We start from the raw sequence: 11,229 nt of genomic DNA on the forward strand, positions 1-11,229 counted from the left end.
TAGGGAAAAACCCAGCCATGGCTGTGAGAAACCCACACTTTCTCTCTTCCCCCCTGCACTGCCCCCCAAAATCACGGTGACCCCGAAGCAAACAAGGGCAGTGGAGCAGCCCAGCCCTTCCTTACCTGCACAGCAAAGCAGCTGTGCACAGGTTCTGGAGTCCCACCTCTGCTCCCACCATGGGGTTTGTTTGTGTCGGGCTCGCTGCCTCAGCCCCAGCCCGGGGCACGATGGGTGCTGGGGGCTGTTGGCAGGGCCAGGAGCCCACTCCCATTTCGTACCCACCCCAGCCCATCCTCCCACCCCTGCCAAAAGCAGCTGGGCAGCCACTGAAGAATGAGTTGCATCTGCCCCAGCAAAGGGGGAGCCTTTGGTTCCCCGCCATGCTGGGCAATGCCCAAATCTGGCAGAATTTCCCTGGGTGGGGACTCACCTGCAAATTCCCTGTGGAGTTTGGCTTTGAAGAAGGTGCCAGAATCAAAGTCCATCACCTTCAGCCTCCCGTGGCCAGGCTGAGGAAGAGCTTGTCATTACTGATGTCACCCTTGCTGTCTCCAGCAGCAGCAGCAGCAGCATCCCCACCCGGTACAGCTTCTCCAGGGGCTCCTTCTCCTTCCCTGGGGGCAGACCAGGCTCTCAGGGCTCTGCCCAGGGCCCCAGCTGTCAGGAAACCAGGACAAGCAAAACCAGTTGGGATGGCGGCCACCAGTGCTGGGCAGAGCAGCTCAGCTCCAGCACAAGGGCTGCGTGTTCCCATCCCATGACCCCGGTGCAGTGACACTGGCAGCACAAAAAGCTCTGGGTTCCTTTGCTTCTGACTGCCAAGGCACATGTGGAGTAGGAACTTACCAGGGCTCTGGATCAAAGTGTGCCTGTGGCTCTCTCCCTTCTTCTATGGCAGAGGAATATCCCACATCCAAGGATCACAGAACAGGTCTTCCAGTGTGGGTCTGTCCAAGGAGTTCACAGATAAACACCACCTGATCAGGTCTTTGCACTCTGGGGAGAAAAAGCAGAAACTGAAGGTCAGCCAGAGAAGGCTCCTGTCTGCTTTGCCCCACTATTCCCATGCCCAGGCCATGCTGGATGTGCTCAGAGCTGGGCCTAAACTTTCCCATCAATTCCCTTTTTTGGAGGAGAGCAGGACATGTGCCACCTCCTCAGCAGCTGCCAGAGCGGGATGCTCACGACCCCGCTGCTGGCTCCCAGCACTGGCATTCCCCCCGTGCCCAGACAAGAGGATCCACCTTGAGAGAGCCGTTGTGGCAGCGGGAGCTGGCCCCAGCTGAGGTTCTGGCCCCTCCTGAAAGGGTGCTCCCCGCAGACCATCTGGTGCAGCAGGATGCCCAGGGACCAGACCATTGCTGCCTCGCCATGGTACCAGCCAAAGTCGTTCCATTCCGGGGGGCTGTACGACAGTGTTCCTATGGAATACAGATGGAGTTCATCAGGGGGATGCTGCTGCTCCCAGAGCCTGGCCCCAGAATCCCTGCGCCTGCAGGGGCTGCATCAGGGGCACACAGGGTGACCACTGCCCTCTCGCCAGCACCTGGGACTTGTGCACAAAGTTAGGGTTGGAAAAGAAGCCTCTGGTGCTGGAAGAGGGCAGCCCTGGCTAGGCCCGACCATGACATGCAAAGGAAAAACCCACTCCATGCTGGGGAAAAAACCTGCCCATATCCTCCCTGCCTGCATTGCCCCAAAAATATTATGAAGCCAAGGGAAACAGGGCGAGTGGAGCAGTCCAAGCCCTTCCTCTCATCTGCACACCAAAGTGGCTGGGGCACAGGTTCCGCCCTCCCTCTCTGCTACCCCCACCCATGGGGGGTTTGGTCGGGCTGGCTGCCCCAGCCCAGTCCCAGTCCTGGACAGAGTGGCTGGCAGAGGCTGCCAGCAGGGCTGGAAGATGGCTGCCCACCCAGCCCCGCTCTAAAGCAACTCAGCTGAAGATTCAGTGCCCTGACTGGCAGCAAAAGGGAGAATCCCCGCTGCCACAGCCAGCTTGGGCTGGGAGATGTTGGGCCATGAGATGTCAGCAGCGGGAGCACAGCCCTGTGTAGGCTCACCTGCAAAGTGAGTGTAGACTGTGTCCTGCAGGTAGGTGCCACAGCCAAAGTCAATCAGTTTGGCCTGCCCGGTGTCCAGGTCAACCAGGATGTTCTCTGGCTTGATGTCCCTGTGCAGGACCCCGCAGCTGGTGCAGTGCCGCACGGCCTCCAGCACCTGGCGGAACATCTCCCGCGCCTCCTCCTCGGGCAGGAACCGCCGTGCCCGAATGAAATGATGCAGGTCCTGACACTGCTCTGGCCGCTCCAGCACCATCACGATGCAGTTGGGGAGCTTGAGCCACTCCAGCAGCTGGACCACACCGGGGAAGCCAGTGGACACCTTGGCCAGCAGCACAACCTCCAGGGGTGCGCTGGTGCCGTCGGGCTGCGGAAGGAGCACGATGCCGTCAGTGGGGCTGATGCCGTGCCAGGCCTGGGGAAGCCCTCAGCCAGCCCGGGATGCCCTGCGCCCTGCGCTGGCCCCACGCCCGCTCTCCCTCGGGGCGTCCTGGCGGCTCTCACCGTGCCGGGCCCCGGCTCATCCCCGGCCGGCAGCCCCGGCTGCTGGCCCCGCTCACTCACCAGCTCGCCCCAGTGCCGGACGCGGTTCCGTGGCACCCTTTTGATGGCCACCTGCAAGCCAAGGGCAGCAGCGGGGTGAGCTCGCCGCCCGCACTGAGGGCCCCATCCTCCGCCCTCCGCCCTCCTCCTCCTCCATCCCCTCCTCCTGCGCCCGCCGCCGGCCCCGCCGCTCACCGGGGCGCTGTCCGAGAGCCTCGTGGCCGCGAAGACTCTGCCGAAGCCGCCGCGCCCCAGCAGCGATCCCAGCCGGTACCGCTCCTGCAGGGCCTCCTGCGCCGTCCCTGCGGGCGGGACGCGGCTGTCAGCGCTCGGCCCGGGGCCAGCGACGGCCCCCGAGCGCCCCTCACCCGCCCCGGGCCGGCCATGCCCGGGCGTTCGCTCCCGGGAACGCGGCACGGGAGGCTCGGGGCCGGCGGCCGCGCTGCCAAGCGTCGGAGCTCGGGCCGGGGAAGCCGCAGCGGAGGCGGCGGGAGCGGCCGCGCCGCCTGTGTGCTCCGCGGGCCCCGGGAGGAGCCGGAGCCGGGGCCGGGGCCGGGGCCGGGGCCGGGGCTGTGGCCGGGGGCGGGGCCGGGGTCGGGTCTGGGGCCGGGCTCGGGCCAGGCGGAGGCAAAAGGCGGCGATGCCGCCGCCGCCCCAGGCACTGATGCCCGCCCAGCAGCGCCACCGCCAGTACAGCCAGAGCCGGGTGGAGGCGAGACCGCGGCGGGCCGGCCGGGGCCGCGCACGGGGCAGCCCCGCCCGGGGCCGGGGGCGGGCCGGGGGCATGGCCCGGCCCTGCAGGGGAGAGGGAGGCGGGGAGAGGAGAGGGACGCCAGGCAAGGGACCCCGAGAGAAGGGTGCCCGACAGCGGGAAAGGGAGAGAGAGAGAAAGAAAGAGAGAAGAGAAAGAAAGAGAGTATTCAAAATATCTCTTTGCTGCTGCCGCCTCTGCTGCTGCCGCCGCTGCCGCCGCTGCAACTGAAGCACCGGTGCCGTTCCTCCCCGTGTCCGTTCCCCGCTCGCCCCACGAGCCCCGCGTTCGAGCCCCGCGCGCCCCGGGGACAGCCCCTCCGTCTGCCCAAACACGGGAACTTTGCAGCCCTGAGCCCAGATGCAGAGCCCTGACTCCTGCACTCTGGCACAGCAATCCCCTTGCTTGTTGCTGTGCATTGTCCTTGCTGAGCGTCAAACACTGTCGGGGCACCTTCCCTTGCGGTAGGATTCGTACCTGACCCCAGCACTGCACTTATATCTTCAGTGTTGCCTTCCTGTAAAAACAGAGGAAAGAAAACTGTGTGTGGCTCATAGTATTTTAGTGTGTCTAAAAATCACTAAGTCACCAATCTTAGAGGTGAGGTGCATCTGGAATTACTGGGATGCAACATAGAAAAGGGGAGCATAGAAATAAATAGAGGAAAACATCTTGGATTGTTTCTTTCATTTTCATTTCACTTCTGGAAAGCTGTTTCAGTTTTCCAGGAATCTTCTCCTGTCTGCTCTTCCCAAGAATCTCTCATGGAGAACAAGGTCAAGCTTCTGTCACATGATTTGCCACCAGGAAATTACGCCACTGGTGAAATTTGCATGATGACTGTTTGTGCTGGCTTAGGGCAAATTTTGGGAGGAAATCTCCAAAAGGGGTCCGTCTAGAAAGCAAGTTCAAATGGCCCCTCCCCCTACTAGTTCAGGAAAAGCCTTCCCTTGAGAAAAGTGAAAAAAACCCCAGTTTATTTAACAAGTAAAGTATTCACAAGCATGAAAAATGAATAATATTAAATAAAACCTCTGACAGTGGTGAAGAGATGGCAAATTCAGAAAGTCCTTTCTGTGGGTTGTAGTTGGCTCAATCAGTCTCTTCTATGTCCCTCTGGTGCTGGAATGCAGCGTCCCAGAGCTTGGTGGGCCACAGGTGTGAGCTGCTGCCGGTGTTTTTCTGGGTTTTCAGTCCAGAGCAGGTTTAAACAGTTCCAAGAAAAAGGAAAGCCACAGTCCAAGGAACTTCTCTTCCTAAGCTAGCTAAAACCAAATTGCTAGACCTGGGCTGTGAAGGCATCGAGAAATTTCCAAATCTGGGCCCTGGCGGTCCCAGCAAACACCAGAGCTGGATGATGCTGGTGCCAGAACCTGCAGATTTTCAAATTTTGGCTGTCTGTGCCAGTAAATTGCCGGACTTGGGCAGTGCCGGCACCAGGAAGTTTTCAGATCTGGGCACTGGCACTGCCAGCCAACACCAGATCTGGGTGGTGTCATTGCCAACGACAGAAATTTGCCAGATTTGGGCTCTGCTGGCACTGAGAAATTTCCAAATCTGGGTTCTGGTTACATGAAACACAAGATGTGGGGGTGGTGCCAGAGCCAGTAGCAGGAAGCTGCCACAGGTTTTGGATTTCTGTGCCAGCAAATTGCTGCACTTGGGCTGTGCCAGAATAGGGAAATTTCCAGATCTGGGCACTGGCAGTGCCAGCAAACAGCCCATTTCAGGCTCCAGGCTCCAGGCTCCAGGAAGGACTGGGTCTGGATGCCTTCCTCTTTTCTTTCCTTCTTTCCTTCCATCTTTCTTGGGATCGTGCTGCCAACAAACTCCAGATTGGGCGGTGCTGGCAAGGGCAAATTGCCAGGTTTTAGCTTTCTTTGCCTGCAAATTCTGGATATGGGTGGTGCCAGAAGAGGGAAATTGCCAGATGTGGGCACTGGCAGTGCCAGCGCATGCCAGATCTTGGTGCGGAATGTGCCGGCACTGGGAAATTGCCAGATGCTTATTTTCTCTGCCAGCAAATTGCTGGAATTAGGTAGTGCAGGCAGCTGAAACATTCCGGATCTGGGTACTGGCGGTGTCAGCAAATCCAAGATCGGGTTGCTGTAGGTACCAGATCTTTGCTTGGTTTTGACTTTCTTTGCCAGCAAGTTGCTGCACTTGGGCTGTGCCAGAATAGGGAAATACCAAGATCTGAGAACTGGCAGTGCCAGCAAACACCACATTTCAGGAAGGACTGGATCTGGACCCGTTCCCTCCCTGCCTGCCTCCCTCAACAAGGTGCCAGAGGGGCTGGACAGCAGCCAGGCAGAAAGGGACCTGCAGGGACTGATGGACAGCAGGCTGGACATGAGCCAGCAGTGTGCCCGGGTGGCCAAGAAGGCCAATGGCTCCTGGCCTGGATCAGGAATGGTGTGGCCAGCAGGAGCAGGGCAGGGATTCTTCCCCTGTGCTCAGCACTGCTTGGGCTGCACCTCAAGTGCTGTGTCTAGTTCTGGTGCCCCCAATTTAGGAAGGACATGGAGGGAGGGGCTGGAGTGTGTCCAGAGAAGGGCAACAGGCTGGGGAGGGGTCTGGAGCACAAGAGCTGTGGGGAGTGGCTGAGAGAGCTGGGGTTGTTTATCCTGGAGGAGGCTCAGGGGAGGCAAGGCGGTGTCAGGGCACAGGTTGGACTTGATGGTCTCCATGGCCTGTTCCACCCTTGCTGATTCTGGCATTCTCTGGAACCACCCTTGGAGCAGTTGCAGGAGGAGCCCTGGGCCTCCTCTTCAGAAGCTCCAGCAGCCCAGGTCCCTCAGCTTCTCGTGCCAGCCCCAAAGCCCATCCTGTCAGTCCTGCAGAGCCTCTGCAGCTCCTCCTCACTGCCCAGAACAGGGAGCCCCAGAGCCAGACACAGCAGCCCAGATGTGCCCCCCTGGCCTGGGGTGCCTCTGGCAAGGGAGCAGCACCAGGCACTGCAGGAGCCTGCAGACAAATGATCTGAAGGCCAAAGCTCCTTAGCTTCTTCGGAAAGAGCAGGAACAGTTCCTCATTCTAATGTGGTGGAGTGCTGGGCACCACAGCTCCAGGGGAGGACTGGACACAAGTTTGCTCCCACTGAGTGCTGCGATGGGTTCTGCAGGAGCTCTGGGCTCCTATGCTTGCCAGGCACAATGAGGAGAGAAGGAGCCAAGTGCACTGATGTGGGAAATGGTTTTGTAGATAGTTTTTAGAGCCTAATAGAATGCCCACACAGTATGAATATGTATATAAATCTTGAGACAAGAAATGGTAACTTAAAAATTTCCATGGAATAGGACAGATATTGTTGAGAGAGAAATGGAGCTAGAAAAAAGTTTCAAAAGATGGCCTTGCAAATAAGACTTTGGAAAAACAGAGCTATGAAAGATGCATTGTAGTGGGACCCATGAGGAGTAGTTTCAAATAATTGGCTTTAAGGCATCTACAACATTGCATGGCAAAAAGCTGATAGACCAAGAAACGCTTATAATGTATTATAATTAGGAAGTAGTTGGCTTCTGATTGTGATGGCGTGAATTAGAACATCTGTATTGTCTCACCCTTCTCATGAGACTGAAAATGGAATAAAAGTTTTTTAAACACCTCTCAATGTCACCATCTCTTGGTCAAGAAAAGAGTATTATCCAACACACTGACACACCTTTGCCTCGAGCATAACCCAGCCTGGACCAAACACACTGAAAGGTTTCCCCTTTGGCCCATGTCTTGAAACATCAGGTCTGCTGTTTGACAGCTCAGGTTGGTTTGGTGTCAAGGAGTTTCCTCAGAAATACTGGGTTTGTCTTCCTCTGTGCCTTCCCCTCAGCAGCCTTGGGGATGCTCCTGTGTGAAGCCATCTGTCTCACACAGTTTGAGACAATTTCAAACAGGATATTGTGCAATAAGTCATCTCCTCTAAAGGGTTCCAACAACCCCTTTCCAGCAATAGGAAATTATTACTGATATATGAAAGTGGAAAACCCCCAACAGTTTATTAACAAACAGAATCCCCCCATGACACGCATTCCAAGAAGGCGCTGGGGTCTCGCTCGGAAGAACAGGAGCTGTCACGGAGCAGTTCCAGCAGCTGATGGAAGCTCGGGGACTCATCCGGTGTCGGCTTTCTCCCACGGCAGAGCTCCATGGGGCGGGCAGGGCAGTGAAGCAGCTGGGCTGGAGCCCCTCGCTGCCTTGTCTCCCCGGCGTGGCTCAGCTCACAGACTCTCGGGCTGGGAGCGGGGCCGCTCTGCTCCTGCCGGCACCGTGTCCCTGGGCTTGGACAAACAGTTTCCGACCAGGAGACCCCTGCACACTGCTCCACAGATCTTTCATATAGGCCCAAAACAACTCCAAACACTCTGTCTGCAGCAGCTTTTCACAAAGGGCTGCAGCAATCCAGGACAGCTGCAAGTGAGTGTCGGAAGGCTCTTGTCTTGTTCCTGACAGCAGAATTATTGATGATCTTGGGCAGTTTTCTTCAGATGTAACATGAGAGCTGAGTTTTTTTTGTTAAAATACTTCTTGATGAGTAACAAGCCTTGGGAGCATGAGGTACAGGACTGACATGCAAAAGCATGAGCATATCCTCCAAAGTGGCCAGTCTAATTGTTCATTTTATTACTCTTGTATTTACTCCACATTAATGAGGAAAAGCAAGTACTGCTTGGAGGCAAAACGGGCATGGGATACACTCTGGTCCCTTGCAGTCTCACCAGGCTGGCAGTGACAAAGCAGGCAGTCTGCTTCATTGTGAACCACTACAGAGCTGCATCCCAATCTGGTTTAAGTGATGTGGTATTATTAAGAGCTCCTTTTCTGCATGAGACACAAAAAGGAGATTCCAAATGATCTTCATGCAAGCATGCAGTAAAGAACTGCTCCTGCTGTCCTAACAGAGCATTTGCTTTGGCAATTACACTCTTCCCATTCATCTTTTGATGCAGACACCTCAGGTTTTCCCCCACACCCCTGCAAGGCTGGCAGTCGCTGTTTCCCATTTCCTGTTCTTCCCTAGAGATGGTGCAGTGGCTGCTTTGAAACAAAAAGCCCTGAGATCTGGACAGCTTGAAGGAGTATGAAATGCTAACTAAGTGCTCATATTGGTAACACCCAGGTCTGCACTGCCCAGTGCTCTGAAGCAGCAGCAGGACCATGCATCATTCCTGTTGGTGGATGTTCATGTTTCTGATGTGCAAGAGCAATGACTTTGAGGAGGGACAAAAATGCCCCTCTCCAAACAGTGGGTGTGCAAGGAGATGTGAAGTTTCACAGCCTTTTCTAGGATATTTTAGAAAGATCTAAGAGAATATTGTGGCATGGGGTAGGTCCCTAATTTTGTCTCCAGAGGAGTCCCCAAAGGGCACATTGACTCTGCTGCTGATGGCAACCCCATAAGCTCACGAACCAATTTTCCCTGCAATGTGCCACCCTGCCTGGGCTTTGCTAGGCTGGGACTAGACCCAGAGCCAAGCAAACACATGCAGCCAGGTGACATTGTGTAACATCAGAAGTTGGCAACCATGAGGACTTTGCTGTCAAAAGGTTTGCACTGGGCCCAGAAATGTTTTTCCCTAAGGCAAAGCAAATTGAAATGTGAAGTTCAAAAGCTTCAAATTACTATGAAAGGAAACTGCAGAATAATTTCTGGAAGTGCAGCATTGTCAATGATCATGCTGCCCACCAACAGCTGGAGCTGAATCCAGAATTGCTTCTTCCAGCTGTGCAGGAATTCATTCCACTGGCAAGCACTGGTCCATGGGAACAAATGATCCCCTAGCTCTGGGCTGAATGGCAGCCAGGCTGCAGTGCAGATTTGAGGAACCCTTGTCACTTGTTATTGGCCTCCCAATGCACTCATCCTTCTACAAACAAGGTGCAAACAACACAGCTGCACTGCTGTCCCAGGAAAAATATACATACAGGTGACCTTTGCCAAAGCAGTGCATCATTTCCCAGTGAAATACATGACCTCTTCTTACCTATGGAATTGTGATTGAAGTCACCTGTGAGCCAGATCTGTGGGAGATTGTAAAGGAGCAAAGCTTTGGGATTTGGGCACACTTCTCTTGGTTTCTTTGCTCAGGCCTTTGGTGAGCACAGAACACACCTAGGTAGAAAACCTTTGACTAGACAGGATCTTTTGGATCCATTGTCCCCCAAACGTGTCAATGTGTGGCCCTGTTGTAATGCCAAGTAACAAAGAGCAGCACAAATGACACAAAGAAAACATGGCCAAAGAGGAAGAGGAGAGGCCCAATGAGGAAATGATGTGGTGAGACACTGGCACATTGAGTGAGCTGCACTCCCATAATCTCTAGGCTGGCAGGTCCTGGTCTCACATTCTCCTCTTGGTTTATTGTTTTTTTTTCATCATCAAAATGAAATATATAGAATTAAAAACATGTAATCAAAACATAAAGACAGAATCAAAACACATTAATTCAAAACTACATCTAAAGATCAGAACATATGTACATCTGTAACTATCAAGCCTAACGCATCAATCCTATTCTTCAAACACTCTCCATACAGGCGGCAGCTTCTTCCTGAGCTTGGAGGAAAGAGAGCTCTTCAGGACGGGAGGCGAGGACTTTGTGGGTGAGAGAAGTGTCCCAAGGAAACTTCTCGATAAGACTGTAACCAGTCAGATCTGCAAAGCGGAGACACAAAGTTTAACAGAGGCCACCATGCAAACCTAAAGCATCTGAAGCTCCATATTTCATGGGACACATTTCCTGGAAATGTCCAAACAGGTGCACAGGGAAACATGCTCCTGCTGGCAGACACTGAGGCAGGCCGGGGCAAAACCCTGAGCCACTTGCCCAGAGCTGGCACAGGCCCAGCCTGGCCTCTGGGCTGCCCTGGGACAGCAGGGAGCCCAGAGCCCTGTGCTCTCCAGGAATGGCTCAGCTGCACATGCACCCTCCTGCTCCTCTGCCTGCCCCACAGCTCAACAGCCCCACAGCTCCAGGGCACTGGCAGCAGCACAGCTCATTGCAGGGGCGCATGCAGGGCACAGCTGTTCCCTGGCAATGTGCACAGCCTCTCTGGGCTGCCACAAGACACTTCCTGCCAGCAGAGACTGGCCCAGCTCCCCCCTCACCTTAGTGTGAGGCTGAGCCATGATTGCCTTCACCTTGTCCTCAACCTGGAGCTGCTTCAGGCCCCCCATGCCATGAGTAGGAAAGGCAATGGAGAGAGCAGGGGCAGATGCACACCACAGAGACCTGCAGCAGGATTGAGGCTCTTTTCACCCATGTATCCCCAAATCTGCAGAACTTTGGAAAACAACAAATGCAGGGAGAACACATTGTGGGCTATGAAGTTGCAGAATATCCAGCAATGCAGCCTATTTCTTCTGTGGGGCTTGGCAATGGATCCATCTGAATGTTTTACCCTATTGCAAAGCTGAGGAAAGGGTGGCAGGCAGTTTAGCCAGCCTGTCCTGTCCTCTGTGGTTAGCACTGTGAAATATCAAACACTGCTCACAGCTGCAATTGCAATTGTCCCTCTGCCCACAAAAGCACAAGGCTCTATCCTTGGCCTTTGCAGGCTCTTTCCCTTCCCCATCAGTCACCACATCTAAGAAAATCTGACAGACTGGGAGAACTCCAGGGAGCAGCAGGAAGCTGAGTCAGAGGAGCTTTAGTTTGGGTATCAGGAAAAAGGGTTTTTCACCCAGAGGGTCGTTGGGCACTGGAACAGGCTTCCCAGGGCAGTGGTCACAGCACCAAGTCTGACAGGGTTGAAGGAGCATTTGGACAACAATCTCAGGCACTTGGTGTGACCCTTGGGCTGTTCTGGGCAAGGCCAGGAGCTGGACTCGATGGTCCTGATGGGCCCCTTCCAACTCCCCGTATTCTGCAC

At 55.1% G+C, this 11,229-nt stretch overlaps 1 protein-coding gene across 1 annotated transcript; it reads right to left on the bottom strand.

The window, feature by feature from the left end:
- Positions 1-892: 892 nt before the first annotated feature.
- Positions 893-10,534, bottom strand: LOC132086155 (serine/threonine-protein kinase pim-1-like). Its single transcript, XM_059491622.1, has 7 exons — positions 10,466-10,534; positions 5,436-5,528; positions 2,805-3,404; positions 2,631-2,681; positions 2,067-2,433; positions 1,248-1,424; positions 893-999 (listed from the first exon to the last, which is right to left on the bottom strand). Exons 1-7 carry the CDS (start codon positions 10,532-10,534, stop codon positions 893-895), a joined length of 1,464 nt encoding a protein of 487 aa, XP_059347605.1.
- Between the last annotated feature and the right edge of the window lie 695 nt (positions 10,535-11,229).

Source organism: Ammospiza nelsoni, chromosome W (genome assembly GCF_027579445.1).
Source record: "Ammospiza nelsoni isolate bAmmNel1 chromosome W, bAmmNel1.pri, whole genome shotgun sequence".
Taxonomy (NCBI): domain Eukaryota; kingdom Metazoa; phylum Chordata; class Aves; order Passeriformes; family Passerellidae; genus Ammospiza; species Ammospiza nelsoni.

Coding starts and splice junctions, on each gene's coding strand:
- LOC132086155 (XM_059491622.1), bottom strand. CDS start 10,534: ATGGGGGGCCTGAAGCAGCTCCAGGTTGAGGACAAGGTGAAGGCAATC. Junction 3,405..5,435: donor TGGATTTGCTGACACCGCCA/GTACCCAGATCC, acceptor TCTCCCCTGCAG/GGCCGGGCCATGCCCCCGGC. Junction 1,000..1,247: donor GCCACAACGGCTCTCTCAAG/GTGGATCCTCTT, acceptor TTTTCTCCCCAG/AGTGCAAAGACCTGATCAGG.